General features: G+C 39.1%; 2 protein-coding genes across 5 annotated transcripts in view; both read right to left on the bottom strand.

Annotated features, from left to right (window-relative positions):
- Positions 1 to 731, bottom strand: part of LOC104853055 (cytochrome c oxidase assembly protein COX18, mitochondrial) — a 16496-nt gene extending 15765 nt beyond the window's left edge. The window contains exon 1 of the mRNA XM_010610874.3: positions 711 to 731. The gene's annotated coding sequence lies outside the window, so the exon portion shown is untranslated. The remainder of the gene's footprint in view (positions 1 to 710) is intronic.
- An 8553-nt stretch (positions 732 to 9284) lies between these two features.
- The window catches only part of Ankrd17 (ankyrin repeat domain 17), a 154654-nt gene continuing 136545 nt past the window's right edge, over positions 9285 to 27393 (bottom strand). For 2 of the 4 annotated variants that reach the window (XM_010610877.3, XM_010610875.3), the window contains exons 31-34: positions 12530 to 12778; positions 11892 to 12070; positions 11099 to 11263; positions 9285 to 10200 (exon numbers count right to left, since the gene is read on the bottom strand). In XM_010610877.3, the coding sequence (XP_010609179.1) occupies positions 10141 to 10200; positions 11099 to 11263; positions 11892 to 12070; positions 12530 to 12778 (653 nt within the window). In that variant the 3' untranslated portion in view covers positions 9285 to 10140. The remainder of the gene's footprint in view (positions 10201 to 11098; positions 11264 to 11891; positions 12071 to 12529; positions 12779 to 27393) is intronic. The other 2 variants (XM_010610879.3, XM_010610878.3) reach the window with 1 other exon arrangement.

The raw sequence follows: 27393 nt of genomic DNA on the forward strand, positions 1-27393 counted from the left end.
GCTCCGAAAGCTCGGGCTGCTGGGCGGGGCCGCGGCAGGGGCGGGCCCTCTTGCTTGTGGGCGTGCGCGGAGCCCCTGATGGGGCCGCTGGCGCATAGTGACTCGATCCTCGACTCTGCTCCCCTGTGGTCCTTCCGTCTGCCCATCTGCTCGGGTTAGTATCGCAGCCTTGATGTGTTGTGCTTCATTTTATATGTAGTTTACCTTAAGAAAGGGTGGGGCCGGCGGCCGGGTGGTGCTGCCGCCGCCTGCCTTGAAAGCGCAAGGTCCCGAGTTCGACCCCCGTCCCAAGAAAAGGAAAGGATTGGGCCAGGTGTGGTTCACACGCCCAGCACTTGGGAGGCTGATGCAGGAGGATCTGTAGTTTAAATGCCAGTCTGGCCTAGGGAGATCATCTCACCACCACCGCCACCCCCGCCAAATAGTAAAAATAAGGCTAAGACTGAGGCTGTAGCTCTGGTGGAGTTCTTGCTTAGCATGTGCAAGGCCCTTGGTTCAGTCCTCAGTGCCATAAAGAAGGTATGGGAGAGACGAAAAAGCTGGGCAACTTAGGGAGAGTCGGATTCAAAATGGGACTGGATAGCTCATGAGCTCAGTGTGAAGGCTCTGGATTCAGACGGGCTTAAGGGATGAGGTGAGGTACCATCTGCTGACTAAAGAGAAGCTGTCGCTGGCAGTGATAGGGCTCAGCTCTGAGGTAGACTGCTTACCTTCAGCCCTGAGGAGGCCCCGGCTCTGATAGGAGATGGCGCACGCAAAGCTGGCTGAGGCAGGAGCAGGACCTGTCAGGACCCGTGTGTAACTTCTCCAGAAGATGTGGATGGCATAAAGACCAACACCAGGAAGCTCACTAGCGTGAGTTCCTCCCAGAGTCTGCGCTGGCGCATGTACTTTTATTTTTGCTTTTATATTTTCTCGTTTGGGCCAAGTTCGCGCTGCAGAGCTGGGTTCTCCATTCCCATTTATCCCTCACTTTTCATATAAGCGTTCAGCACCATTTTTGTCTTGTCTGATCCGGTTTGGCAAGGAGCTGGAATATTTTTGACTGGTGAGCCATTACTGAAGGAACTCTCCCATAGCAGTTCAGTCCCCATGCACCAAAAACAAAAAAAATCCGCAGTTTTGTTTTAGATTATATAAACACCACATATATGCTATAGAAAATACTTTTTCTAAAAGAAACAAACTACCAATTTACTATCTATTCTGAGTTAAAAAGACAACCAGAAGCCGGGCGTAGTGCTGCACGCCTGTAATCCCAGCACTCGGGAGGCTGAGGCAGGAGGATTGCTGTGAGTTCGAGACCAGCCTGGAATACATAGTGAGTTCCAGGTCAGTCTCAACTACATAGTGAGACCCTGTCTCAAAAAACCAAAAAACAAAAATGTTTTTTAAAAATCCTTGGAAAAGGGCCTGGGATTTAGCTTAGTGGCACCATGTCTGCCCTTTGAAAGAATTCCATAATTTGAGATAACTGCCATCTTTTCTGAAATTCTAAATTGTAGGCACTAATCCTCCATTGATGTGATACACCTAAAAAAAAAATTATCTTGAAGTTTAAATGATCAGATTTATTTACCTTTTTAACATCAGCAAGTCTGTGTTTGTCATGTTTAAAATATGATCAAAATAAGTATTATGATCAAAATATGTAATGAAGGGCCAGAGATTTAGCTTAGTGGTTTCACCACCTTCTTTGGAAGTGCAAGGGCCCAAGTTTGATTACAGCAAAAAAAAAAGTATTGAATGTTTAAATTTTTAAAAATGTATTAAAGACTCATTATCATACCAAAAAAAAAAAGACTGCTTGTCAGGCATAGTGGTCCATGCCTGTAAGCTCAGAAGGAGGCTGAGGCAGGAGGGTCACCAGGAGTTTGAAGCCAGCCTGGGCTACATAGTGAGTTCAAAGCCAGCCTGAATAAAGAGCAAAACCTTGTCTCTAAATAAATAAATAAATAAATAAAATAAAATAAAAATAAACTTAATTGCTATTGTCTATGGATTTAAAGTGGAAATGAGAATTCATTTGTTTGTTTTTTGACAGGGTCTCGTCTCAGTTTGTAGTTCAGACTGGACTTGAACTCACTAGGTATCCCAGGCTGGCCTCAAACTCCTGGTGACCCTCCTGCCTCAGCCTCCCACATGATGGGATTACCAACTCATGCTACCATGCCCAGCTGAGAATTCAATTTTAAATAGAAATTTCTTTACCCCGAAACTGTATAGGTCAGTGTGAAGGAAGTGAATTCTGTGCTTCAGCATTCACTGTAGAGATTTGGCCCTTTGGCTCAGTCCTGGAGCTTCTAGACACTGCCAGGTCCCACCTGGAGTGCCAGAGCCTCGTCACCCACATCTACACCTGATTTCTCAGGATGAGTACACAGAGCCCACTGACTCTGTACAAGCAGGCCAAGCAGAGCCTGCTGAACAATGAGGCCATAGAGATCACAGCTCTGCATGACCTGCTGACCCCAACCTTTCATGAATTGTTCATGGAGGCTTTACTGGGGGAACACAATGAGATCCTGAAGGTAATGGTTCTGGCCTGGCCTTTCCCCTGCCTCTCTTTGAGGTCTCTGATGGATTTGAGGTAAGCAAAGACCCCACAAACTCACGGGAAGTATTCACACCACAACAGAAATGTATGGGCCTTGAAAACCTTACTGGATGGACTTGACATGCAGCTGTCTCAGAAGGTTCACCACAGGTATACCTAAAGAAAATTCATCATAAAATTCAATTGGAACCAGAAGAGATGTAGAATAGCAAAAGCCATTCTAGACAACAGAGACATGGCAGGGGATAAACTATACTATAAAGCCACCGTGATGAAAACAGCATGGTGCTGGCAAAGAAACAGATCTGAGGATCAGTGGAATAGATTGGAAGAAACAACTCCAGATGTACTCAGCTACCTCATCTTTGACAAAGGAAAGATAGCCTCTTTAATAAATGTTGGAAAAATTGTCTTTCAACTTGCCAAAGGTTAAAATTAGATACCTGTCTTTCACCATGCATTAAACTAAAATCCAAATGGATTTTAATATCCTGCAGAGAGGTAAGTTCTTTAAAAACCTAAGCTGAGCATCTGCCTGTAATTCCAGTACGCCTGAGGCTGAGACAGAAGAACCACAGTGAGTTTGAGGCCAGACAGGGCCACCCAGTAAGTTCAAGATCATCCTCAACTAAAAACAAAAACAAGCCCTCAAACTAAACCTCTGTATTTATAGTTCACATATACAGGTCAGCGTGAGTGCTTGCCTCATATATGTAAGGCCTTGAGTTCAACCCCCAATACAGCAAAAATGAAATATTAAATCATGTTTATTTATGGTTAAGCCAAAATAAATACTTTGCTATACTTATTTTACCCCCAAGCTCCCTCCCCACGTACAAAAGCTGTGTTTCCATTTTCACTTGTCCTTTCCTTCCTTTGCTACATACATATAATTTGGCGGGATACTGGTGACCAAACTCAGGACTTTGCACTTGCAAAGCAGGCAGTGAAACCCCTGAGCTAAATCCCCAGCCCTTTTGTTACATATTTTTAAAGTTCACATTATACGTATTTCTCATAAAGCATAAACCAAAAGTTTTCAGGCTCTTCCTTAAGTCCCAAACATTTCACTGTGGCGCTGTCATCAGTCAAACCTGGATCACTTAGTTGGCATGGGTCCACCACTGACCTTTTGTTAAACACTGCAGGCACTATTATTACATACCCCTTCAGAAAAATATCCTTTAGGTTTCAAATTGTGACCTAAGTATGACCTAGGTAAAATGTGTAAAACTTAATAGCACTTTCACACATATGGGTATAAACTTTTTTTTTTTCCTGAGTCTTGCTATATGTTCAGGCTGGCCTGGAACTCACAGTGATCCTCCTGCCTCTGCCTTCTGAGGGGTAAGATTACAGGAATGTACCAACACAGCTGGTTTGGGTATAAACACATTTCTTGTCATATGGTGGGATGATTAGAACTTATTATCTACTAATTAGATAATGTTTGAAGTATTTAAGTTAAAGCCCAATACAAAAAAGTGTTATCACGAATATCTATGTACTGGTCATCCAACATTATATTTTGTATCTTTTGAGTTGTGCAGTACAATATAAAGTGTTTATATAAATATTTGAGCAAGGAAATACAAATCATTTCAACTCTAATAGTTTGCAGATGAACTTGTGCAACACAAGAATTTTTTTTAAGACAAGATTCTCACTGTACATCAGGCTGGCCTTGAATTTCACTGGGTAGCCCAGTCTGGCCTGAACTTGCAGTGATCCTCCTGGCTGAGCCTCTTGAGTGCTGGGATAACAGGCACGTGTCTCATGCCTGGCTTATAAAAACCTTTTTAAAAATCAGCCTATTCTTAGCTTTTAATTCTGTCACAAACTGAGTTCCTTACAAAGAGCAACAATATACAGCATGGTTTGGCTTTAGGATTGTGTCAAAGTGATACCCACTCAGTACAAACTATGCCCTGAATTATTCCTTGGCTGGTAGCAAGCCAGAGCTCCCACTCAGCCCAAAGTAACCTGGCTCAGCAGTAAAGCACACTGTGACCCCAGGCTCAAACTCCCCATCTGGAATAAAGCTGTTGCTGAACTACGGTAGGTATATTAAATGCTTTTCTTTCCTGTGTGTGGTGTGTGTGTGGTGTGTGTGTGTGTGGGGTGTGTGTGTGTGTGTGTGTGTGTGTGTGTGTGTGTGTGTCTCTGTCTGGTACTCTGGGCCTTGGCACTGAGCTACATCCTCAGCTTTTTTTTGAGATTGGGGTCTAAGGGACTAAATTGTGCAGGAATCTAGAGCGCTGAGATTACAGATATGTACCACCTTGCTTGTTTGGCTTTTAAAGGCATTTTTCAATTTAAGATGTTTACTAAGATGTCGTATTATAAATTTCCTTTCTGCAGTCTCTGAACCTCTTCATAACTATCATGGTGCTGAACACAGGAATGAAGCTTGCAATGGACTGAATGTGCTCTGAAAATTTGTATGTTAAGTGGGTAAGGTGACACATGCCTGTAATCCCAGCAATCAGGAGGCTGAGGCACGGGGATTTTTGTGAGTTCAAGACCGGCCTGGGCTACAGAGTGACAGTATTTAGGTGTAGGGTCTTCAAAAGGTAATTAGGTTGTAAATGTGGAGCTTCCATGAATTGACTGTGTCCTTGGAATCTAAAAGACATGTCTCTGCCCCGTGTGAAGAGCACGTAGAAGACAAGCACCTGGAAACCAGGAACAAGGCTCTCATCAGGAACTGAAATGCAAAAATGCTGAGACTGGACATCACAGCTTTCAAAACTGAGAAATGAATTTAAACAATACAATCAGTATTTTTGTTACAGCAGACTGAAGTGCTCAAAATATGAATATATATTGGGTCTAGAAGTGCCCCACAGCCTCATGCAATCATAGGCTGGATCTAGAGTGTGTGAGGCTGGGATTGATTCATGGTGCAGTGCTGTGCTCAGTGGCACTGGGATTAAGGGTGTGAGCGCTGCCCACCCTATGTCTGAGAAAAAGGGGGCAGGGCGGTGCTCTTCTTGCTACCTTTGCTGCCTTGTGTGTCCCATGTTGCTTATGCTCTGCCAGGCCTGTATGTCGTCTCTGCCTTGGAGTCGGTTGATTATGGACTGAAAACTCTACAAACGGTAAGCTAAATAAACTCCTTCCCTTTTAACTTTGGGTGTCTGGTATTTTGTTTCAACAACGAGAAAAGTAACATAACAGTCATTTTAGATTTTACATTTCCCAAAGTCTCCTGAAATGGTTATCAAAAAGACTAAAAAACCCAGGTGTGGTGGCACATGCTTGTAATCCCAGCAGTTGGGAGGCTGAGGCAGGAGAATCACAAGTTTGAGGCCAGTCTGGTATACATAGGGAGTTCAAGACCAGCCTAAACTACACAAACCTTGTCTCAAAAAAACAACAAAAAAAACCTTGTAAATTATTTTTATGAACATGGTTAAAGGGATCCCTTTAAATTACTTAGTTTTATTTATTTTATGAGAGCCCCACTGTATAGCTAAGGCTGACCTTGAACTCTGTGTACACCAGGCTGGCCTCAAACTCATGGCAATCTTCCTGCCTTGGCCTCCCAAGTGCTGGGATTACAGGCGAGTACCACCATGCCCAGCCGTCTTTTCCTGTTTCTTTAAAGCACTATTTTTTCAAAGCTAAAGTTATCTAATGCAGAATTAGCTATTCCCCCTTTAGATTGAAAGCATACTGTTATCATCTTTCTTAGTGATTTTCAAGTATTGAACATGCAGTTTTATTTAATTTTCTGGTACCAGGGATCGAACTTGGGACCTTGAGCATGCAAAGCATGCGGCAGAACCACTGAGCTAAATCCCCAGCCCAAAGTTTATTAAATGTAAATTCATTTCAAGGTAGAAGTCTAACATGAAACCTCTGACCACAGTTATTAGTCCTACACTCATCACATTGTAAAGAAATTTTATCAATGCTACTGTGGAAATTTTTATGTTCACTTTCTCAAAATTCAAGTGATAGCCCTTTTTTCTGGCACTGGGAATCAAACTGTGGACCTTGCAGTTGCCAGGTAGGTGCAGCAATGTGATAGCACTTTTGCAATCCAGCAGTGCAATTTAAAGTGGCATAAAAGCTCTAACCCCTGCCTTGAGTTAATCCATGGCTGTGACTTATATAAGCAAGGATTCCTCACCAAGATGTGTATCTCAGGAGCATACAGAATTTACCCAGTATAAGCTAAATACACCTAACACTGACTGTGATTCATAACAAACAGCTCTGGCACATTTTGATGTTCTGATAATAGATGTGTATGAATGAGTGTTTACAAAAAACATCAAAGTGAAAATAGATCTAATCAATCAGAGGATCCTGAATCAATTAGTTTTGTGATCTTGAGTTTCTCAGTTTTGTCTAATTTGTCCTGTTTTAAAAGAGAATATAGTGTTGGAAAATAATTTTTATGAAATATGTAACTAATCCGAGTCAAAAGACAAAATACTATTTTTTATCAATAAAACAGTGTTGGGCCGGGGATTTAGCTCAGCGGTTCGGTGGCCTGCCTCGCAAGCACAAGGACCCGAGTTCGATCTCCGGTATCAAAAAACAAACAAACAAAAAAAACCAAAAACAGAGTTAACATTCTATATACCTTTTGTTTACCCCAGAGAACAAATTATTATCAAAAAATTTTCATTTACTCATAAAAATTATCTTACTTTACAGTAATGGGAAATAGAAATTCCAAAATCAGTTGTGTTTTTTTTTTTTTTGGAAACAGAACTTGTAGAGATCTTGCTGCCTCGGCCTGGGATTACAAACGTGCCACCATACATGGCTCAGTCATGTTTAAGTGTATGTTGAGAAGGTATGAAATGGGGATTTTGTTGGAAATGGTAAATAAAATGATCTCAAATGTAATGGTTGGTATAGATTGTATAATCATTTGGACACTGTATTTTGGGGTTTAAAGTTTGAACCCAAGTATTATTTCTCAGAATTAAATGACTTCTTTAAAAAAACAAGAGAAAGTAAGTACATTATGTAGTCTACATATACAAATACTACATACTTTCAATGGGGGGCAGATCTGCATGGTCACAAAAAATTTACAGTTTTTTATTGTTCAAATAAAAACGTACTGAATTACACAAAATATAAAAAATGTATTTGAAAAATGTTCCCCGTATAGATGTCTAAAACCATGATATTGTACTTCACAAGCCTGATACCAAAATGTAAATATGGCGCATTCCAACTTATATTGCCTTGCCCCATAGCTCTACCAGCCAAGAAAACGCAGGTGTTCTCCCTTCTCTTTCAGTAAAACGGCTCATGTTAAGAAATTCTGTTTAGGGGCTCGGGATTTAACTCAGTGGTTCGGTGGCCTGCCTCGCAAGCACAAGGACCTGAGTTCGATCTCTGGTACCACAAAAAAAAAAAAAAAAAAAAAAAAAAATTCTGTTTAGTGAAATAACACATTATCATGTGTTGTAATAAATGTTGGGTAATATCTGTTCTTCAGAGTTAAGTAGAAACGAACCTAGTTAAAACAAAAAACAAGCAAAAAAATACAACAGTGGGAAAAGTTATATAAAATACTCTTAGTAAGAGTAAAGTGCTTTCTTAGTAAAGTGCTGTAATTATATTCAGTTGTAGGATGTATTTTAACTTTGGGCATATTATTCATAGATCAGTGTAAAGGCAAATTTATATATTGTAAGATCATTTCCTAAATTAGAAGACTTAAATATGCTGTTTATAGACTTCTGGTTTTGTTTTTTGTTTTTTTTCCGATACCAAGGAGCGAACTTCAGGACCTTTCATTTTGTGAGACAGGTGTGGTGAAACTGAGCTAAATTGTCTGGATGTTTGAGCAACCATCTTTGGATGCTTTACTCAGGCTGCCAGAGGCAAGAAAATATTTCATTTACAGCAACAGCCAAGGAATCACATAGAACTGTCAATTCTGAATTAATTATCTGAATTTTAGTTTATGCTTTTTTTTTTTTTACCAGTGTGGAATCTGAGTTCAACTTAGGAAAAAAAAAAAAAAAAGGCGAGTTGATACATACATGACTTCATTGTTATGCTTGCTTTCTTTTATATTTTCACTCATAATTTATTTTTCCATATGAGACAGAGTAGGGCATATCTTCTTGGATTCATTACTGTTTTATTATTCCAAATGAATGGAATATACAAATCTCAATGAGTAGTGCAGTGTCACCCCATTTCTTAAACAGTTTAAATGGAGACTTTATATTGTAATTCTTTGTTCATGTATCTATCATAATTTTTGTAATGACAAATGCAAACTTTGTTAGTTGGCCCAAGTTAGCTGTTGATACTTCTCATTGATAATATACAAGTTTGGAGAGCATGAATTGAAAAAAAAAGTACTCACACTGAATTATTGAAAATTGAAATTTCTATGTTGACTCTTGATGACTGTAAAGCCAGTGTTAAGAATCATTATCAGGCTGGGGATTTAGCTCAGTGGTTCCGGTGCCTGCCTTGTAAGCAAGCCCAAGGTCCTGAGTTCAATCCCCAGCACCAAGAAAAAAAAAAAAAATCAGTATCATCCAATGTAAAATACTACACTTAAAAGCTTGTATATGCTAAATGGGAATAGTGGTGGCCTTTTACAGCATCAAGAAGTCTAAACATCTGATGGTTGGAAGAAACATCTGGCAATGAAGATATCCCATCTCTTTCTTTGGAGCAACCATTATGGTGAAAATATTTTTTTTTTTTTTTTTTTTGGTACCAGGGATTGAACTCAGGACCTTGTGCTTGTGAGCAGGGGGCAGCACCACTGAGCTAAATCCCACCTACAGTGAAAATCTTTATGGCATGTTCTTATTATCAGCTAGGGAATGTTATATTGGTATTAGAGTGGCAAAATAAGAAAGAAGAAAGTGAAAAGAGGAAGAAGTGTATATTCTAAAAGTGTGAAAAGGTAATAAAAAGATATGGAATGTGCCTTGCTACAAACAGACGAGTGAGAGCCAGCTGGGTGTTTTAAGCCAATGTAAGGAAATAAGCACTGATAATGCCCATCATACTTTATACTTAAATTACACAAGTAGAAAAATTATGCTTATTAATAGTTTAATGTATGAAGGAAACATCCAGATTTCTGAATATGAAGGTACATATCTCACATTAATTTAAGTCTACATAAAGTAGAGCCTCTATACTGACATATTGAAATTTACGTTCTGCTTAGCCTTTTCTGTTATGTAAACAATTGTACATTTATTTGCCATTCTAAAACCTCAGGATCAAGTTTACATAATTTTGCTAAATTTCTGTGTTTGCTCAGAAGCAGTTTATAGTACTAAAACCAACCAGCCAAAGAACAGCTTCAACAGAAAGTTATGTCCGAAGGGGAAGAGGGAAAGAAAAAAGGACAAATGATAAGAAAAAAGCTAACTAAGGTAAAACGACTGATGAGGGGAATGGGCAGTCACCAATGTTCACAGAAAGTAGGTCAGTTAGTAAGTTCTTCTGCAAAAGCCTACACACTTCGGTCAAGCACATCAGTAGAATGATTTGGGAGGATAATGTTTTTCCGGCCACTCGTGATTTCCTCTGAATGAGAAGGAATCTGCAGGCTAACAAGCTCACTCTTGTCAGCCCAGCTGGTTCATATGCACACTGTTCATGTGCGGTGCCCAGGGTCCAGTCCACACCTATGAATATACAGAACACCTGTTTTATTAAACATATTGATTAAAACTCCTTAAAACTAAGTGTTCTTCATATCTAAACATAATACAGCTCAGTGTTATCCAAGTTGTAATGTACTAGCAGATAAAACAATGTTAAATGACCTTATTTTTATTTTTTTGCAGTGCCGGGAATCAAACCCAGGGCCTTGCGCACCGTAGGCAAATGCTCCCCACTAGGCAGTGTACACCCTCACATGTTTATCTGCTATTTCCATATGGCTCTTTTTATTCCTTGCACAGGACTTTATCATCTTTTTAAAAATCATTACCTGTGTACATACAAACTTATGGTTGTGGAAGGACAATAATTCATATTAAACATGGATTAATAAGCTAAAATATACAAATATATAACTACTTCTATAAATTTCAGTTAATTAGATATAATTTTAACATTTACATACTATCAACAAATAATCTCTAGATGGCCTCTTTCCTAGTACTACTAAATTCTGATGTTAGTATAACTATAATTCCAGTACTCAGGAGGCTGAGGCAGGGGAATCACTGTGAGTTCAAGGCTAGCCTGACCTACCATAGCAAGACCCTGTCTCAAAACAGCAAAACAAACGAACAAAAAAACGATTAAACTTTGATGTCAGTAAAAAATAATGTCATATAAAAATCACTTTTCTTCTATTTACCATCTGCTGCCCAGTGGTATGTATAATGCCCTGCCATGATTTTAGGCCCAAGCCACTATCTTTGGTATCATTTCCCACATAGTTCTCTTACACTTCAGCTATATTAAATCTCCTTCACTTTCCTCAGCTGGCTACATTCACTATGCTCTCTTACTATCTGCTCACTGGTACCCTAGTTCATAAAACTGGAGTGTTCGCTGAGTAATCACTCTTACCGTTTGAGGACCATTATTTTCTGTGGAACTTGAAACCATCTTTATGAGTGAGTTCCAAGAGGGGTCTGCAGCATGAGGGCCATTGAATATGGGTCCTCCAGTACCATCTGGAATAGGTGCTACTGGAGGGATCATTGCATTCCCATACACAGAAAACGGCATACCCTTAAAAGAGGAGAAAGTTAACATTCAACTCACTGTTTACTTTTCTCAACAGGTTCAATAACCTTAAAGCTGATATTTAAAAAAAATTTTTAATTAATAAAACATAACTGATATTTACCAGGCAAGGTGGCAAAATGACTATATTCCCAGCACTCTGAAGACTGAGGCAGGAGAATCAAGACCCAGTCAAGAGGCCAACCTGAACTACCTAATGAAACACTGTCTCAAAAATAAAGCCTACCATGTTTGTAAATGGGGAGGGGAGGAGGGGGTGAAGGGAGGGCAGGGACAAGGGGGAAAAATGAGAATCAAGACCTATTATGTAAAGGTACAGGATCCCAATGATGAATGTAACTGTATTGTAGACCTAGATTGTACTAATAAACTCAATAAAAAGAAAAAAAAATTAATAAAGCCTACCAGCTTTAAAATATTTGTCAAAACAGTCCTCTAAATAACTCAGATAAAATCAAGACTTACAAATTATATATACTTAGCCAGATTTTGACCTATATTTGCAGCTCAAGCCCCTGCATCATTTCATACAGGCTCATGTCTTGGGAAGTGAAAGGTAATAGTAAGAAAAACATTTTGAAATAATGAAAATGCTTATTCAAATCACCATTACCCCAACTTTAGGAAAGTCCATATATCCTGCAGGAACATGCTGATGGAATGTACCAGAAGGAGTTACGATTCCTGTACTATCTCTCTCCATGGCTTGATGCTGTGAAAACACTCCTGGATCAGACATCGGCCTGTGAATCATAGGATTTCCCATCCCAGGGTTACACCAGTCTACTTTGTCTGAGAGAAAAGAAAGGCAGAGACAAGAATCTTTAATATTCTTTTTAAAAAAGGAGTTGGTAATATTTTAACAAAGGAAGCAAAATGAAATATTTCTAAGAATTTTCACATTAAACTATGAATTCTTTTAAAGTACCATACATGTTTATATATATATTTACAGTATTTCCATGTTTGCAGGTAGTAATACAGCCTGATGAATAACCTACTTAGTTATAAAACAAAGTTAAAGACTAAGAATCTCAAAATATATATCATGTTAATATGGAAAATTAATGTGTTTGCATTAGCCTGCTTTCACTAAGCAATGATAAATCTAACACGAGAGATCAAATGAGGACAGAAGTCCAAAACAGTGCAAGCAATAGGAATTCAGGACTTATAAAATGACCATGGAAAGTAATGTTGAGAACACTAGATTTGCAAATAACTCCTAGAAAACAGGGTAGCACATCATACCTTGACAGCCACCAATTCCTTCAAAGGACCAGATGCCACTATGCCCTACGGATGTGGACAAATTACTTCCAATCACAGATGGAGCTGAAGTTCCAGTTTGCCTGATGCGTGCAGAACGTTCAGTCCCAATAGGAACTGGAACTTTCCTGTCCTGAGACATAGTGCTGGGCTTCTCCGACCCTAAAGGTACTGATGGCGGGGCAGGTGATGGCGCGCGAACCCCAGAGGATACTGACTGTGCAGCAGAATCTGGATCAGAGACATTGTGAAGAGGATACAGGTTATCTGTACATTATATAATTTTGTAAAACCAAATCTTAAATTGTGAAGGCATCTTAAATACATATGGATGAAAATAATGTTTAAGTAATATATTTTACATATTAAAATTTGTTGTTTTTTGGTACTGGGGATTGAACTCAGGACCTCACACCTGCCAGGCAGGGGCTGTGCCACTGAGCTACATCCTGGCCCTGTATATTAAAATGTGGCTAAATAAATAAGTTAATTAAAAAAAATTTTGGCTAAAGTTCTGTGATGTGGTGGACTAGAAAGATGTCAATGTTACAAAGCAGTGAATGATTCACGTAATAAAAATCACGATACTAATTAATGTTTAAATAAATTAATCCTTGAAACTAAGGATTAATATTTTAGCTGGAAAACCACCACAACAAAATGGGAGGCAGGAGAAAAAAAAATCAGTGCACTGGCCATTTCTGAACTGTTCTTTGGAAACATTTATTTTTGGGTATGTTATGAAGAAAAATAAAGGGATTAAGGTATCAAATTTGAAAGGTCTAGCTGAAGGAAAAATAGTTTATTAAAATGACTATGTAGAGCCTTATATATGCTAAAAAGTACTATTAGGTAGCTATGCCCCATTGTGGTAACAACAATCTAAACTTCATTTATCAAAACAAGATATGGATTTTAATATAGTCAATTTGAGAATGTTGTGGTCTGGTGGTGCTTGCCTGTCAGCTCAGCACCTGGGAAGCTGAGGCAGGAGGATCACTGCCAGTTCAAGGGTAGCCTGGGCTACACAGTGAGACTCTGTCTCAAAACTTAAAAAAAAAATTTTTCCCCCTGAGAATATTAACTGGAGATTCAATCTCTTTACACATTACTGAGAAGAAAAAGAACTATCAGACTTTTGCTTCATAAGAAAAACTCAACTATTCAGCACCCTAACATTAAATAAGGCATCAAAGGGAGGAACTAAAGTAAAAGTCAAAACTGTTGTCTTCAGACCTGCAATTTACTCATACTACTTAGCTACTGACCCAGAAGCAAGCATTAGCATTTTCCAGGGCCAGGGACTTAGCTCAGTGGTGTCACTGCCTGCCTCACAAGCGGAAGGGACTCAAATTCCATCCCCGGCACGCGCCCGGGGACAGACAGACAGACAGACACACACACACCCCCTTTGCATTTACTTATTATTTAAGGGGATTTTTCAGCTAGGGGGACACACACACACACACACACACACACACACACACACACACCCCTTTCCATTTACTTATTATTTAAGGGGATTTTTCAGCTAGGGTCTCACTATGTAGCCCAGGCTGGCCTTGAATTTGCAGTGATCTCCCTGCCTCAGCCTCCCAAGTGCTGGGATCACAGGTATATGCCATTATGCCTGGCTTCCATACAATCGTCTATACATTTAGGTTTCTCTGTGTGTTATGTGTATATAAACAGACACAGATTTTAGGGGCCGGGATTTAACTCAGTGGTGCAGCAATCACAAGGTCCTGAGTTCAATTTTCGGCACCTCCCCCCAACAAGAGAGATTGCACAATCCTATCTACATGCGCAGATAGACACATAACACGAAAAAATAGTGCTTCTATGATTTCCCAAGTAAAAAAATGTTCTCCCAAGGTACTTTTTAGGGCATCTGGAAGACAAAAACTCAAGTTATGTTATCAGCTACATTTTTGCTTTGTTTTGTGGTGGTGCTGGATAGCACACAGACTAAATACAGACTGTGCCACTGACCTACATCGTCCCAGTCACTTGGATACTTCATTTTCTTTCCAGAGATATGGATCAAATTCACGGCTTCTAGCAGGCAAGGCTAGCACTTCATTGATGCACTACACTTTACTCCTCAGAATATGCTTTTTGTAAGAGTTTTGATGAATATTTTGGAATTATTTAAAAAAGTATATATACGGCTGAGGACAAACTCAATTTACTAGTGCTTGCAGACCTGTTTTATTAAATTGATAACACCTCTCAATGACTTGCAGTGACTAAGAACTTAAAAGAATGGATATAAAGTATTTTATAAATGATAATTTATTAGGATATTATTATTTTTGGTGACTGTTATGACTCGTGTTTAGATGTCCCCTCAAAGCTTCATGCAAATGAGGTGGGGCGATTTCGGTGGTAGCTGAATGTAGAGTGTGATTAAAGGCCTGTGATTACTAAACCACTACAGGTGAGTGAGTGGTTTGGCACCACTCTAATCCTGGCAGTCTGGATAAGATTTAAAAAGGGCAGAAAGACAGTTTAATTTCCTTTGTTGCTTTGCTACCTTTTGGCCACCATAAACAATTTCTCCTCTACCAAGCCAGCTTGCCTTGGAGCCAGCCGATTATGGAATGAAACCTCTTCATATAAGCCAAATGAATTCTTTCCCTTCTAACTTTGGGTGTCAGGCATTTTGTCTCAAAAACAAGAGAAAAATAAGTAACACAGTGATCAAAAATATGGACCTTGAACTAGGGCTAATGGCATAGGCCTGTAATCCCAAATACTCTGAGGCGAAGGCAGTACAACTGAAAGTTTGAGGCCACCTGGTAACTTAGATTCTGTCTCAAAATAAAGTTTTTATTTATTTATTTATTTTTTTGGTTTTTTGAGACAGTTTCTCACTATGTAGTTGAGATTGACCTGGAACTCACTATGTAGCCCAGGCTGGTCTCGAACTCACAGCAATCCTCCTGCCTCAGCCTCCTGAGTGCTAGAATTACAGGCGAGTGCCACCATGCCCGGCTCAAAATAAAATTTTTAAAGGGATGGGGATGTAGCTCAGTAGGAGAATACCTGCTTACCATGCAGAAGGTCCTATGCTCAATCTTTAGTACCGCAAAACAAAAGCAATCAAATAAGCTAAAAAAAAAACCTCATGAAATATAGAGGTTTGTTATCTATAAAAAGAAACAGGGGAGGGCCGGGGACTTAGCCTGGTTCCACTGCCTGCTCCCCAAGCACAAGGTCCCAAATTTGACCCCAGGCACACACACACAAAAGAAACTATTCATCTCTAGTAAAAATTAAAATCCATCTATATTTCTAGAACCATAAACATTACTTGATGCATTTGCATTTAACCAAACACAAGGAAATGCCAAAGCCACAGGCATGACTTTAAAGCATTATAAATATTTTAAAACTTCATGGCCAAGTGAGGTGGCACATGCCTGTAATCCCAACACTTTCGAGAGAGGCTAAAGCAAGAGAATCACTGTGAGTTTGAGGCCAGCCTGGGCTACACAGTGAGTTCAAGTCCAGCGTGAACTACACAGCAAGACCCTGCCTCAAAAACCACCACCAACAAAGAAAAAACAAAATGAAACTTTATGAATTTTCACCTTAAAATTATACTGCTCCCAGAGGCAACTGTGGGAAGATGTGGGTGGCAGCAGCAGTTTTCTTTCTATTGCATATCCTCCCTCCTCCCCATAAAAACAAAGCTATTAAATTCACAATATTAAAAATCCAAGGAAAATCAGAAACAAAACTAAGAGAAAACATCTGGGCATGGTGGCACATGCCTCTAACTCAAGCAGCTTGGGAAGGAGAGGCAGGAGGATCATGAGTTTGAGCCCAGCAGTGGAAGTTTTGTGAGTTAGTGAGATCCTCAAAAAATAAAAAGGAGGGCCAGGGATTGAGCTCAGTGGCGTTGCCGCCTGCCTGTGTAAAAAGGATGTGGATACAGATCAGTGTGAAGCTAGGCTTTAGGTTTATTCCCCAGTACTGCAAAACAAAACAAAAACCCAACAGACAAGTTGTTCAAGTGAGTCCAAAGACAGAAGTGAATGGAGACATATGAGAGTCTTATCAGGCACAGTTGCACACATCTGTAATCCAAGCGCTTGAGAGGCTGAGGCAGAAGGACAGTCACAAATTAAGAGATCAGCCTAGGCTACATTGGGAGACCCTGTCTCAAGAAAGAAAACAAACAAACAAACAAACAAAGAAAACTAACAAAGAGTCTTATGGGGCCAGGGATTTAGCTCAGTGGTTCTGATGCCTGCCTCACAAGCACAAGGTCCTGCATTCGATCCCTGGTACAAAAAAAAGAGTCTCATGGTATTATACTCTGTAGGGGAGGAAACAACAGAGAATTCTCAGACCTAAGTACAGGAAAAAAAGGAGGTCCTCAAAATACTTCAGCTTACTTGCTAGATGGGCTTACACATCTGAGAACAGCAGGTGAAAGTGGAAAGGTGCTGCTCATACATCATTGTTTTCAAGGGGCACACAATAAGGTCTGAAGAAAAGGGAGCACTAATTACTGAAGCCTTCCAGGACGTAGCCCCCCGCCCAACACTTCAGGCATGGTGGCACACGCCTGTAATCCGAGCACTTGAGAGACTGAGGGAGGAAGATTGCCCAGAGTTCTGGGCCAGCCTGGGTGAAAGAGTGAATTCCAGACAAACTGAACTACATAAGCAAGATCCTGTGTCAAAAAACAAAAAAAATTCTGAGAACACAAGGGCAGGAAAAAGACAACAAAAGCAAAGCCAAAAGAAATACCCAATGCCAGGCACAGTGATACACACCTGTAATCCCCATAATGAGGAGGGCAGAAGGAGGATCAAAGTTCAAATTCTGCTTGGGAAACCTAGTGAGACCCTGTCTCAAAATCAACAAAAATATGGCTGAAGATGTAATTCACTGATAAGAGTGCCCATCGATCTGATGAGTACTATCAAAGAGAGAAAGAGAGAAGGAAGGAGGAAAGAGGAAGAGAAAAAAGTAAAAAATAATGAAGGGGGTGGGGATATAGCTCAATGGTATTGCACTTGCTCAACAAGCATAACACCCTGGGTTCAATTCCCAACATTAAAACAAAAACAAGGGAGGGAATGAGGAGGGAAGAGGAAAAGAGGAGGGAAGACAGAGAGAAAAAGGAGCAGGTGGTAGGCAGGTAAATAGGACAACAAAAATAGAACTTAAAAAAAATGCAAAGCTACACTTTTGTTTTTGTTTTGCTTTTGGTAGGGGGGACTGAATTTGGGACCTTGTGCTTGTTAGGCAGGGGGCGGCACCACTGAGCTAATAAATCCCCGGCTCTCAAACCTACATTTTTGCAGATTTCCCAAAACAGCAAAAGAGAATTCTAGAGCCTTTGGCTAGGGAGGTATCTTGATCCATTTAATTCTTTCTAAAAAATCAAAAGAATACATTTTCCAAAACAAAACAGAACAGAGAGAGAACAGAGATAATGGCAGAGTGGTGAGCAGCAGAGAAAGATCCTCTCCAAGATTTGGTGTCCTAACACTGGAATACAGTAGGGGAGGAGCAGAGGGGAGGGGGAGGAGGAGAAGGAGGAGGATTTGAAGCAAGAATTAAAGTCCAAGGGGAGAGCAAAAAGAGCGACTTCAACAAAGGAGAGAGCCAGGCATGGTGGCACATGCCTGTAATCCCAGCACTCAGGAGGCTGAGGCAGGAGGATCCCTGTGAGTTCAAGACCAGCCTGGGCTACATAGTGAGTTCCAGGTCAGCCCCAACTACATAGTGAGACCCTGTCTCAAAAAACAAACAAAATAAAAAAAACAGGAGAGAGATAACAAGCAGCACTCCTTCCCAAGCCTGGCCTTACAGTGTGTGAATGGCAGGTCTAACCTGCACATTTACAATGACTACAGGCCACCCCAGAGAACTCCAGGAACAAACACACCAGTAGAATGGAGCAGTGGATGAACCAGACTGCAGCGGCTGGCAAGTTATCCAGGTTCAGACCTCATCTAGAAGAGGGTGACTGGCTGGTAGCCATCTTGGAGAGAGGCCAACTGAACTCAGAACTCAGAACAGCTGCAGGCCAATTCCATCCAGTGTCTCTAGTGCAGATGCCAAATTCAAGTCAGCAGGAGGCTCATGGACTACTGTAAGCTCAAGGAATCCATTCCAGCCTCAGCTAGAAACCAGACTGAATGTCAGAGGAAACAAAGGCGGGGGTAGGGTGTTGGGATTATCTAATACCCCACCATGATGGTTTGCTGGGATTAATCAACATGGATATGGGCTCTGTCTGCCTGCACTGCCTACCAGTGACAGTATTTTTTCCTTCTTATCTTTTTTATCTCCTGGTTCTTGTTTTGTTTTTTCTTGATTGTTTGAATAAGGGGGTTTCTGGCTTTTTTGTTGCTTTTCTGCTGTTCTTGTTTTTAATTTCCTCCTTTTCTCTTTTCCCTGTTTTCTTCAACAGTTTGTTAAAGTTCCTCCTTCTCCTCCTCCTCCTACCCCTCCTCTTCTTCTGCTTCTATTTCTATTCCTCCCCCCCAATCCCTTTCAAATCTTCTCCCCTAAGGGTAAAATTGCCATATTAAGAGCTTATTTACTTCAAACAATTTTCAGATTCATTCTAGATTCTGTTATACAAGCACAAATCTAGTTCAATCTGTTATAGGTAGCAAACTGTTACCAGGGTTTGTCATTTTCTAGACTGTATTTGATGCTACTGTTTATGGTGACTGTACTATTTAGTAGTGTTGACATACTTGTGCTAATCAGTTGTTTCTCCTGGTACACCAAGACACAGATTAACTAAGGGTCTAAAAACAAAAAAAAACTATAGGCCAGTGCCAAAAACTGGCAGCTGGGCCAAGTAGGCAGAAACTGCTCATCCCCAATAAATGGAAGAGGTAGGATTGTGCTACAGACTCAAAATCCAAAAGCCACCTATACTTGGAAGATGATTCTGCCTTTGTTTTTGTTTGTTACCGGGGATTGAACTTGGGACCTTGCACTTACAAGGTGGTGGACACTTCTGATAAGTAGATATTTCTGAAAGGTTCCTAACCCTACTTGCCATAAGCAATTTATTAGCTTCAATCCAGGAATTAAACTTTTAAAAAATTAGAAAATGAAATTACATTTAAAGATGTAATCTCCCCAGACTTCAGCTCACCAAAGATAAACCCACGAGGCAATGAGATAGAACAATCCAAAATCAACCCTCCTGGATGCTCTGAAATAGTAACAGTGAAAATAACAAAGGTGAACTAGACTCTGCAAAAATTCAAAGCAGAAATAATTTCTACAAAGCAAAATTAATAACTACAGAGATGGTGAGCAAAATGAAAGACACACTTAGTAACTCTAAAGCACATATAGATAATGGAATCCATGAAACAGACACACACAAATATCCAGATTAAAAGTTCCAGTGAGGGCTGGGGATTTAGCTCAGTGGTTCTGCCACCTGCCTTGTAAGCACAAGACTCTGAATTCAATCCCCAGTACCCGCCCCCCAAAAGTTCCACTGAAAGTATATGCACCAGAACAAACCAATGTGAGGACAGAATATCAAATATAGAAGAATGGATTGCAGTTAGCAATCATGAAAAGGGAGATCTCTTAAAGATAGCAAGGGACTAAGAAATCAATCCAGCAGCTACTAGATGATGCAAAGAATAATGTAAGATTGACTACAGTCAACTAAAAAGTAGAAGACAGTGCAAATGACATAAAAATTTGTTCTCAGAAGTAATGGTAAACATCTGTATTTAGAGCAGTATAATTTGTAATAGCTAAATCTTGGAAATAGCCCAAATATCCATCAACTGATGAGTGGATAAAAAAGATGGTTTTTTAAAAATACAATGGAGTACTACTCTTCCATAAATAAGAATGGGCTTCAGACATTTATAACTAAATGTATGGACCTTCAGACCATACTCTTCAGTGAAATAAATTGGACACATGTGTTTAGATACCGTATTGTTTCTCTGGTGTGATAAACTAAATGTGGAAATAAGGACTGAAATGTACAATGGATGTTGGGAAATGGGAAGAAAGCGTTCAAATGGGAAGGGGAGCAAAGGAGGGAGAGGAAGAAAGGAAGAAATAAGAAAACAAAGTGAAAATAGAAGGAAAAAATGGAAACAAAGCTTTTGTACATAGGGAGGGGAGGGGGCTTAAGAAGGGTAACGGGATAAAATAAAATTAAAAAAAAAAAAAAAAGAGGTAATGGCAGAAAACTTCTGCCATTTTCCAAAACAGGGAAAAAGAATTTCACATACAGATAAAGAGGCACAGAAAATTCCAATGATCCACAATAAAAAGAAATTCCCCCAAGGCACAATAGTCAAGATTCCAGAAATTTGACACAAGGACAGTTAACATTAAAAGCTGTTAGATGCCAGGTGTGGTGGCACACGCCTGTAATCCCAGCACTTGGAGGCTAAAGCAGGAGGATCTCTGTGAGTCTGAGACCAGCCTGGGCTACATAGTAAGTTCCAGGTAGGTCTCAACTACATAGTGACACCCTGTCTCAAACAAAACAAAACAAAACAAAACAACAACAACAACAAACCCCAAAAAAGCTGTTAAGAGAAAAGAAATCACCCATAAAGGAAAGCTCATCAGAATCACAGCAAATTTCTCAACACAAAACAGGACAAGGAGAGCTCGGAATGAAGTATTTCAAGCCCTTAAAGGAAAGCAACCTCCAACCCAGACTGATGTACATGGCAAAACTATCTTTCAAATTGATGGAGAAATAAGATACTTTCATGACAAAGAACACCTGAGGAAATTCATGACCACCAAACCGGCACTCCAAAGTGTTCTGAAGGATACTGTTGTAAGAGACAACAAGGATTACAACTCCATGAATGCTGACAGAATGAATCCACCAGTCAAGGCAAGAAATTAAACAGAAAAGGAAAGAAAGAAGCCAACAGCAGGAAAATAACATGACAGAGATAAGACACTACGTATCAGTTATAACCATCAATGTGAATGGTCTCAATTCACCAATCAAAAGAAACACACTGGCAGAACTGATTAAGAAGCAAGATCCAAAAATACGATGCATACAAGAAAAAGGGGAAAATCATGACAGAGATAAGACACTACGTATCAGTTATAACCATCAATGTGAATGGTCTCAATTCACCAATCAAAAGAAACACACTGGCAGAACTGATTAAGAAGCAAGATCCAAAAATACGATGCATACAAGAAACACATTTAACTCAGAAACAAATTCATAGAAAGTCAATGGATGGAAATCATTATTCCATGCAACAGGAACCCGGAAAAAAGCCAGAGTAGCTATCCTATTTGCAGACAAAGTGTATTCCAAGCCAAAACCGTTTAAGAGAGACACACAGTACATTTGTAAAGGGAATAACCCTAGAGGAAGAGATATCATAAATATGTATGCACCAAATACCGATGCACCCAATTATATAAAACAAATATTAATGGACCTGAAAAATCATTTAAGCACTAATACAGTTGTAATGGGGAAATTAAATACCCCACTGTCACAAAAAGAACAAAGGCCAGAGATTTAGCTCAGTGGTACCAAGGCTGCCTTGTAAGCACAAGGTCTTGAGTTCGATCCCAGGTACCAAAACAAACAAACAAACACAAATAGATCAACTAGACAAAAAACTGACAAAGAAATATCAGAATTAAACCAAACTTCTGAACAAATGCACTTATGATATGTCTATCTTCAGTATTACACCCCACATCAGAATATAGATTCTTCTCAGCTGCACATGGGACCTTCTCCAAAACAGACACAGCTCACAGAACACGCTTAAGTACATACAAAGGAGTCAGAATTATCCCATGCAACTTATCAGACCACAGAACAATATAATTGGAAATCAATGGCAAAAGAAACCACAAGAACTTCATAAACACCTGAAAATTAACAGCCTCCTACACAACTAGTGGGTCACAGATGACATTAAAGAAGAAATCTGACAGTTTCTATAATTAAACAATAATGATAATACAATATACCAGAACATATGGGATGCAATGAAACTTCTACAAGGGAAATTTATAGTGGTGAATACCCGTATCAGGAAAACAGAGTGGGCTCAAATAAACAATCTAATGTTGCCCTCAAGCTTCTAGAAAAAAGAAGAGTTAAGTCAAACCCAAAGCCCCTACAAGGAAGGAAATTATAAAAATCAGAACATAAATTAATGCAATGCAGACTAAAAAAGCAATACAAAGAATCAATGAAGCAAAGAGTTGGTACTTTGAAAGAATAAACAAAATTAACAAACCCTTAGCCAACCTTATCAAAAAGGGGAAGAGACTAACATCCATGCAAGTAGGAATGAAAAGGGTGAAATCACAACAGACCTTGCAGTACTTCAAGAACCTGTATTCTAATAAGATGAAAAATAGAAGAAGTGGACAGATTCCTAGATACATATGCATTATCAAAAGTGAGTTAAGGAGACATAAGAATTCTAAACAAGCCAATCAGCCAATGAAAATGAAGATGTAATTAAAAACCAACAAAGAAAAGCCCAGGCCCTGAAAGATTCACTGCTGAATTCTATAAGAAATTTAGATAAGATCTAGTACCTCTACTTCTCAAACTTTTAATGAAACTAAAAGGGAAGCAGTACTCCCAAATTCATTCCTGGAAGTAAGCATCACCCTGACTCTAAAAACCAGGAAAGGATCCAACCCAAAAAGAGAACTATAGGACCAATCTCTGTAATGAACCTAAATGCAAAATTCCTCAATAAGATACTGGCAAACAATGTAGCGAATCATCAAGAAGGTCATACAGCATGACCAAGTTGGATTCATCCCAGGGATTCAGGAGACAGAGACAGAGACAGAGACAGAGGGAGAGGGAGAGGGAGAGGGAGAGGGAGAGGGAGATGCAGGGCTGGTTCAACATATGTAAATTAATAAATGTAATACACTATATTAACAGAGCCAAGGACAAAAATCAAATGATCATCTCTATTGATGCAGAAAAATCAATTGACAAAGTCTAATACCCATTCATGAAAAAAAAGAGAAAATTGGTATAGTCTTTATCTCAATCTGATAAAAGCCATTTATGACAAACCAATAGCCAACATCACACACTAAATGGACAAACTGAAAGCTTTCAATCTAAAATCAGGAAAAAGATAATGACGTTCACTGTGACCACTCCTGTTCAATATAGTTCTGAAAACATTAGTCAGAACAATTAGACAAGGGAAAGAAATAAAAGGAATAAGGATAGGAAAGGAAAGGAAGAAAAATTATCATTTTTTATAGATGACATGATGCTCTACATCATGAAGACCCCAAAAACTGCACCAAAAAAAAAGAAAGACTTATAGATTTGATAACCAAATTCAGTAGCATAGCTGGATACAAAGTTAACACTTAAAAATCAATAGCCTTCCTGTTCACCAATAACAGACTCACTGACAGAGAAATAAGGGAAATAACACTTTTCACAATAGCATCCAAAAACACAAAATACCTAGCAATCAATCTAATGAAAGAAGTAAAAGACCTTTACATTGAAAACTACAGTATTTTGAAAAAAGAGATTGAAGAGGATATCAGAAAATGGAAAGATATCCCTTGTTCTTGGACAAGAAGAATCAATATAGTGAAAATGACCATATTTCCAAAATTGTTATACAGATTTAATGCAATCCTAATCAAAATTCCAACAGTATATCTCACAGAATTAGAGAAAACCATCCTAAAATTCATTTGTAATCAGAAGAGACTTAGAATAGCAAAGGCAATTCTGATCAATAAGTGCAAGGTGGCGGGTGTCACAATCTCTGTTTTGAAATTATACTACAAAGCTGTGGTGATAAAAATAGCCTAGTACTGGCAAAGTATAGGTATAGCAAGATATGGCAAACCTGAGGATCAATGGAACAGACTAGAAGATGCAGAAACAACTCCAGACACACTCAGACACCTTATCTTTCACAATGGAGCCAAATACCTTCACTGGAAAAAAGATAGTCTCTTTAATAAATGATGCTGAAAAAACTGGTTTTCCACAAGCTGAAGATTGAAACTAGACCCGTATCTTTCACCATACATTAACCTAAAATCAGAGCAGATCGAACACCTAAATATTAAAACAGAAACACTAAATCAGCTGGAAGAGAGAATAGGTAGAATGCTTAGGAACACAGAACAAAATACTTCAGGAACAAAACCCAGACCTCATGCAAAGTACTACAAAGAAACAACAACTGATACTTATCTTATTAAGAAGCTTTTTGCACTAGAGAAACCACCAACAGAGTGAAGAGACAACCCACAGCACAGGAAATAATTTTTACCAGCTATTCATCAGATAAAGGACTATCTGGAATATATAAAGAACTAAAAGAAAAAAAAATTCAGACCTCCCCCCCACCAAATTTAAAGACCCAATCCAAAACTGGGCATCTGAAATGAAGAGACACTTCTCAGATGGAGAAAATTAAATAAATATATGAAAAAATGTTCACTGATCACTGGAGAAATACAAATTAAGCAATGCTGAGATTTCATCTCACTCCAGAAAGAACAGCTGTTAACCAAGAAATCAACAACAACAACAAGACAAATCAACCAGTAACAAATGTCAGAAGGGCTGTTGGGAAAAAGGAACCCTTTTTCACTGTTGCTAAGAATGTAGAGTGCTACAACCACTGCATAAATCAGTGTGGAGATATCTCAACAAAGTAAAACTAGCAGTTACATTTGACCCAGCCATTTCCCTTCTTGGTATTCTCCCGAAGATTTAAAAACATCACACATGTATAATATATACATACCCATGTTTATATGTAAGCAGCAGAGTTTGTAATCACTAAATATTGGGAACAACCCAAATGCCCATCAACCTATGAATGAATAAAGATTTTTTAAATATGACAGAGTACCATTCCACCATAAAGAAGGATGAGCTTCAGACACTTACAGCTAAATGGATGGTACTATACTCTGAAGTGAAATAAATCAGAGACACATGTTTAAATACTGCATTGTTTCTGTGAGGCAAGAAACAAAGTAGAAATAAGGACTAAAATGTATAATAGATATTGGGAAATGGGAAGAAAATGTTCAAGTGAGCAGGGGAACAAGGAAGGGAGAGGAAGGAAGGAATGGCCAATGAAAATAAATGAAAACAGAAGCAAAAAATGGAAACAAAGGTTTTGTGCATAGGGAGGGGTATGGCTTGAGGGAAGAGAAGGAATGGAAAGAGGATGGATGTATCATTTCTAGGTTGAAATTCCCTATAATAAGGGTTATCATTATGTATGCCTAAAATGTACCAATAACTGTATTGCTACAAAATAAATAAATAAATAAATAAATAAATAAATAAATAAATAAATAAATAAATAAATAAATAAATAAATAAATAAATAAATAAATAAATAAATAAATAAATAAATAAATAAATAAATAAATAAATAATAAAAGGGCCTGGGGGGAAACCTGTAATCCCAGCACTCGGGAGGCTGAGGCAGGAGGATCGCTGTGAGTTTGAGACCAGCCTGGGCTACATAGTAAGTTCCAGGTCAGTCTCAACTACATAGTGAGACTCTGTCTCAAAAGAAAAGAAAAAAGAAGAAAAAGAAAAAGAAAAAAGAAAAGAACACCATAATTTAGAATTAGTAAAACTGGAAACAATGAAAAAACTCGGGAAAGTATTAGATGTAAAGGATTATTTCTAAAATGGCTAAATAAAAACACAATAGAAGAATGTATAAACATAAGAGAAAAAAAATTACAAGTTTTTTTCTTTAAATTACATATTGAAAGGACACACTTATATCTTTGAAAAACAACTTAGACAAATGCCACCAAGACACAGGCAAGGAAGGTAAGATGTCAAGAGCAAATAAACCCTGCTTCCCCTAGATCCATCCCTGGGGGCCTGCCCAAAGCTTCACTGGATCAGGTTTCCCTTTCCTGTTTCCTTGTAAAACCAAACGTAAAGAAAAACAACCCTTTGAATTCTGTGTAAATGAGCAGATGAAATTTTCCTGCTCACCTATTAAGAGATTTGCACCCTTCACAGAATCACAGACCTAAGTAGCCATAGTTTCCATCACTCCTAGGTCTGTCTGTTTTATGCTTCCTTCCTGCAAGCCTACTGGCCTAAATATAGGCACTGGACCTAAGAATGGCCCACTGCAGACCAGTCAGCATGGCCTGACCTAAAAACAGGAGCTGAGCCCATCACATTCCTCATACAGAAAGGAGCAACTGATAAACACAGAGGAACTAGTAACAATAGGCGAGATGTTGAAGCAGCCCAGGTGTGAAGACAGCAAAACAGGAGACTCACAAGAAACAGAGGAGGAATACCTGCCACAAGTCCTGGGTAGTTCTAAAGATGTTCTTACACATGGGCACGCACATGTGCACACACACACACATTCACACAGAGAGGCACGCAAACTTGCAGTACAGCTGAGTGAACCCCTTCTGGACTGAGCTATACCCCACACACGCCATTTTTAAACTTTAGAACCAGAGTCTTGCCAAGTGACTATTTAGTCAGGCTGGGCTCCAACTTGTGACCCCACAGCCTCTGTCACCCAGAGTGCTGGGATTATAGGAAGGCATCACAATGCTCAGCTTCCTATACATTCTTATAGCAAATACTTCCCTTCAGATTCCTTAGATTGCATTACATTTCTTGCCATGAAAAGAACCTATTGAAATGTTTTTTCATTTCTATATAATTCTTCAATGTGGGGTATATAGTTGAGTGGTTCAGTGCTTGTCTAGCATGAGCAAAGTCCTGGGTCCAATCCCTAGTACAGCAAATAAAAAAGTACTTCAGAGTCATGTTAAAGTAAATACACTATCCAATA

The sequence above is a fragment of the Fukomys damarensis genome, unplaced genomic scaffold (genome assembly GCF_012274545.1).
Source record: "Fukomys damarensis isolate Sample0158 unplaced genomic scaffold, DMR_v1.0_HiC HiC_scaffold_35, whole genome shotgun sequence".
Lineage (NCBI taxonomy): Eukaryota > Metazoa > Chordata > Mammalia > Rodentia > Bathyergidae > Fukomys > Fukomys damarensis.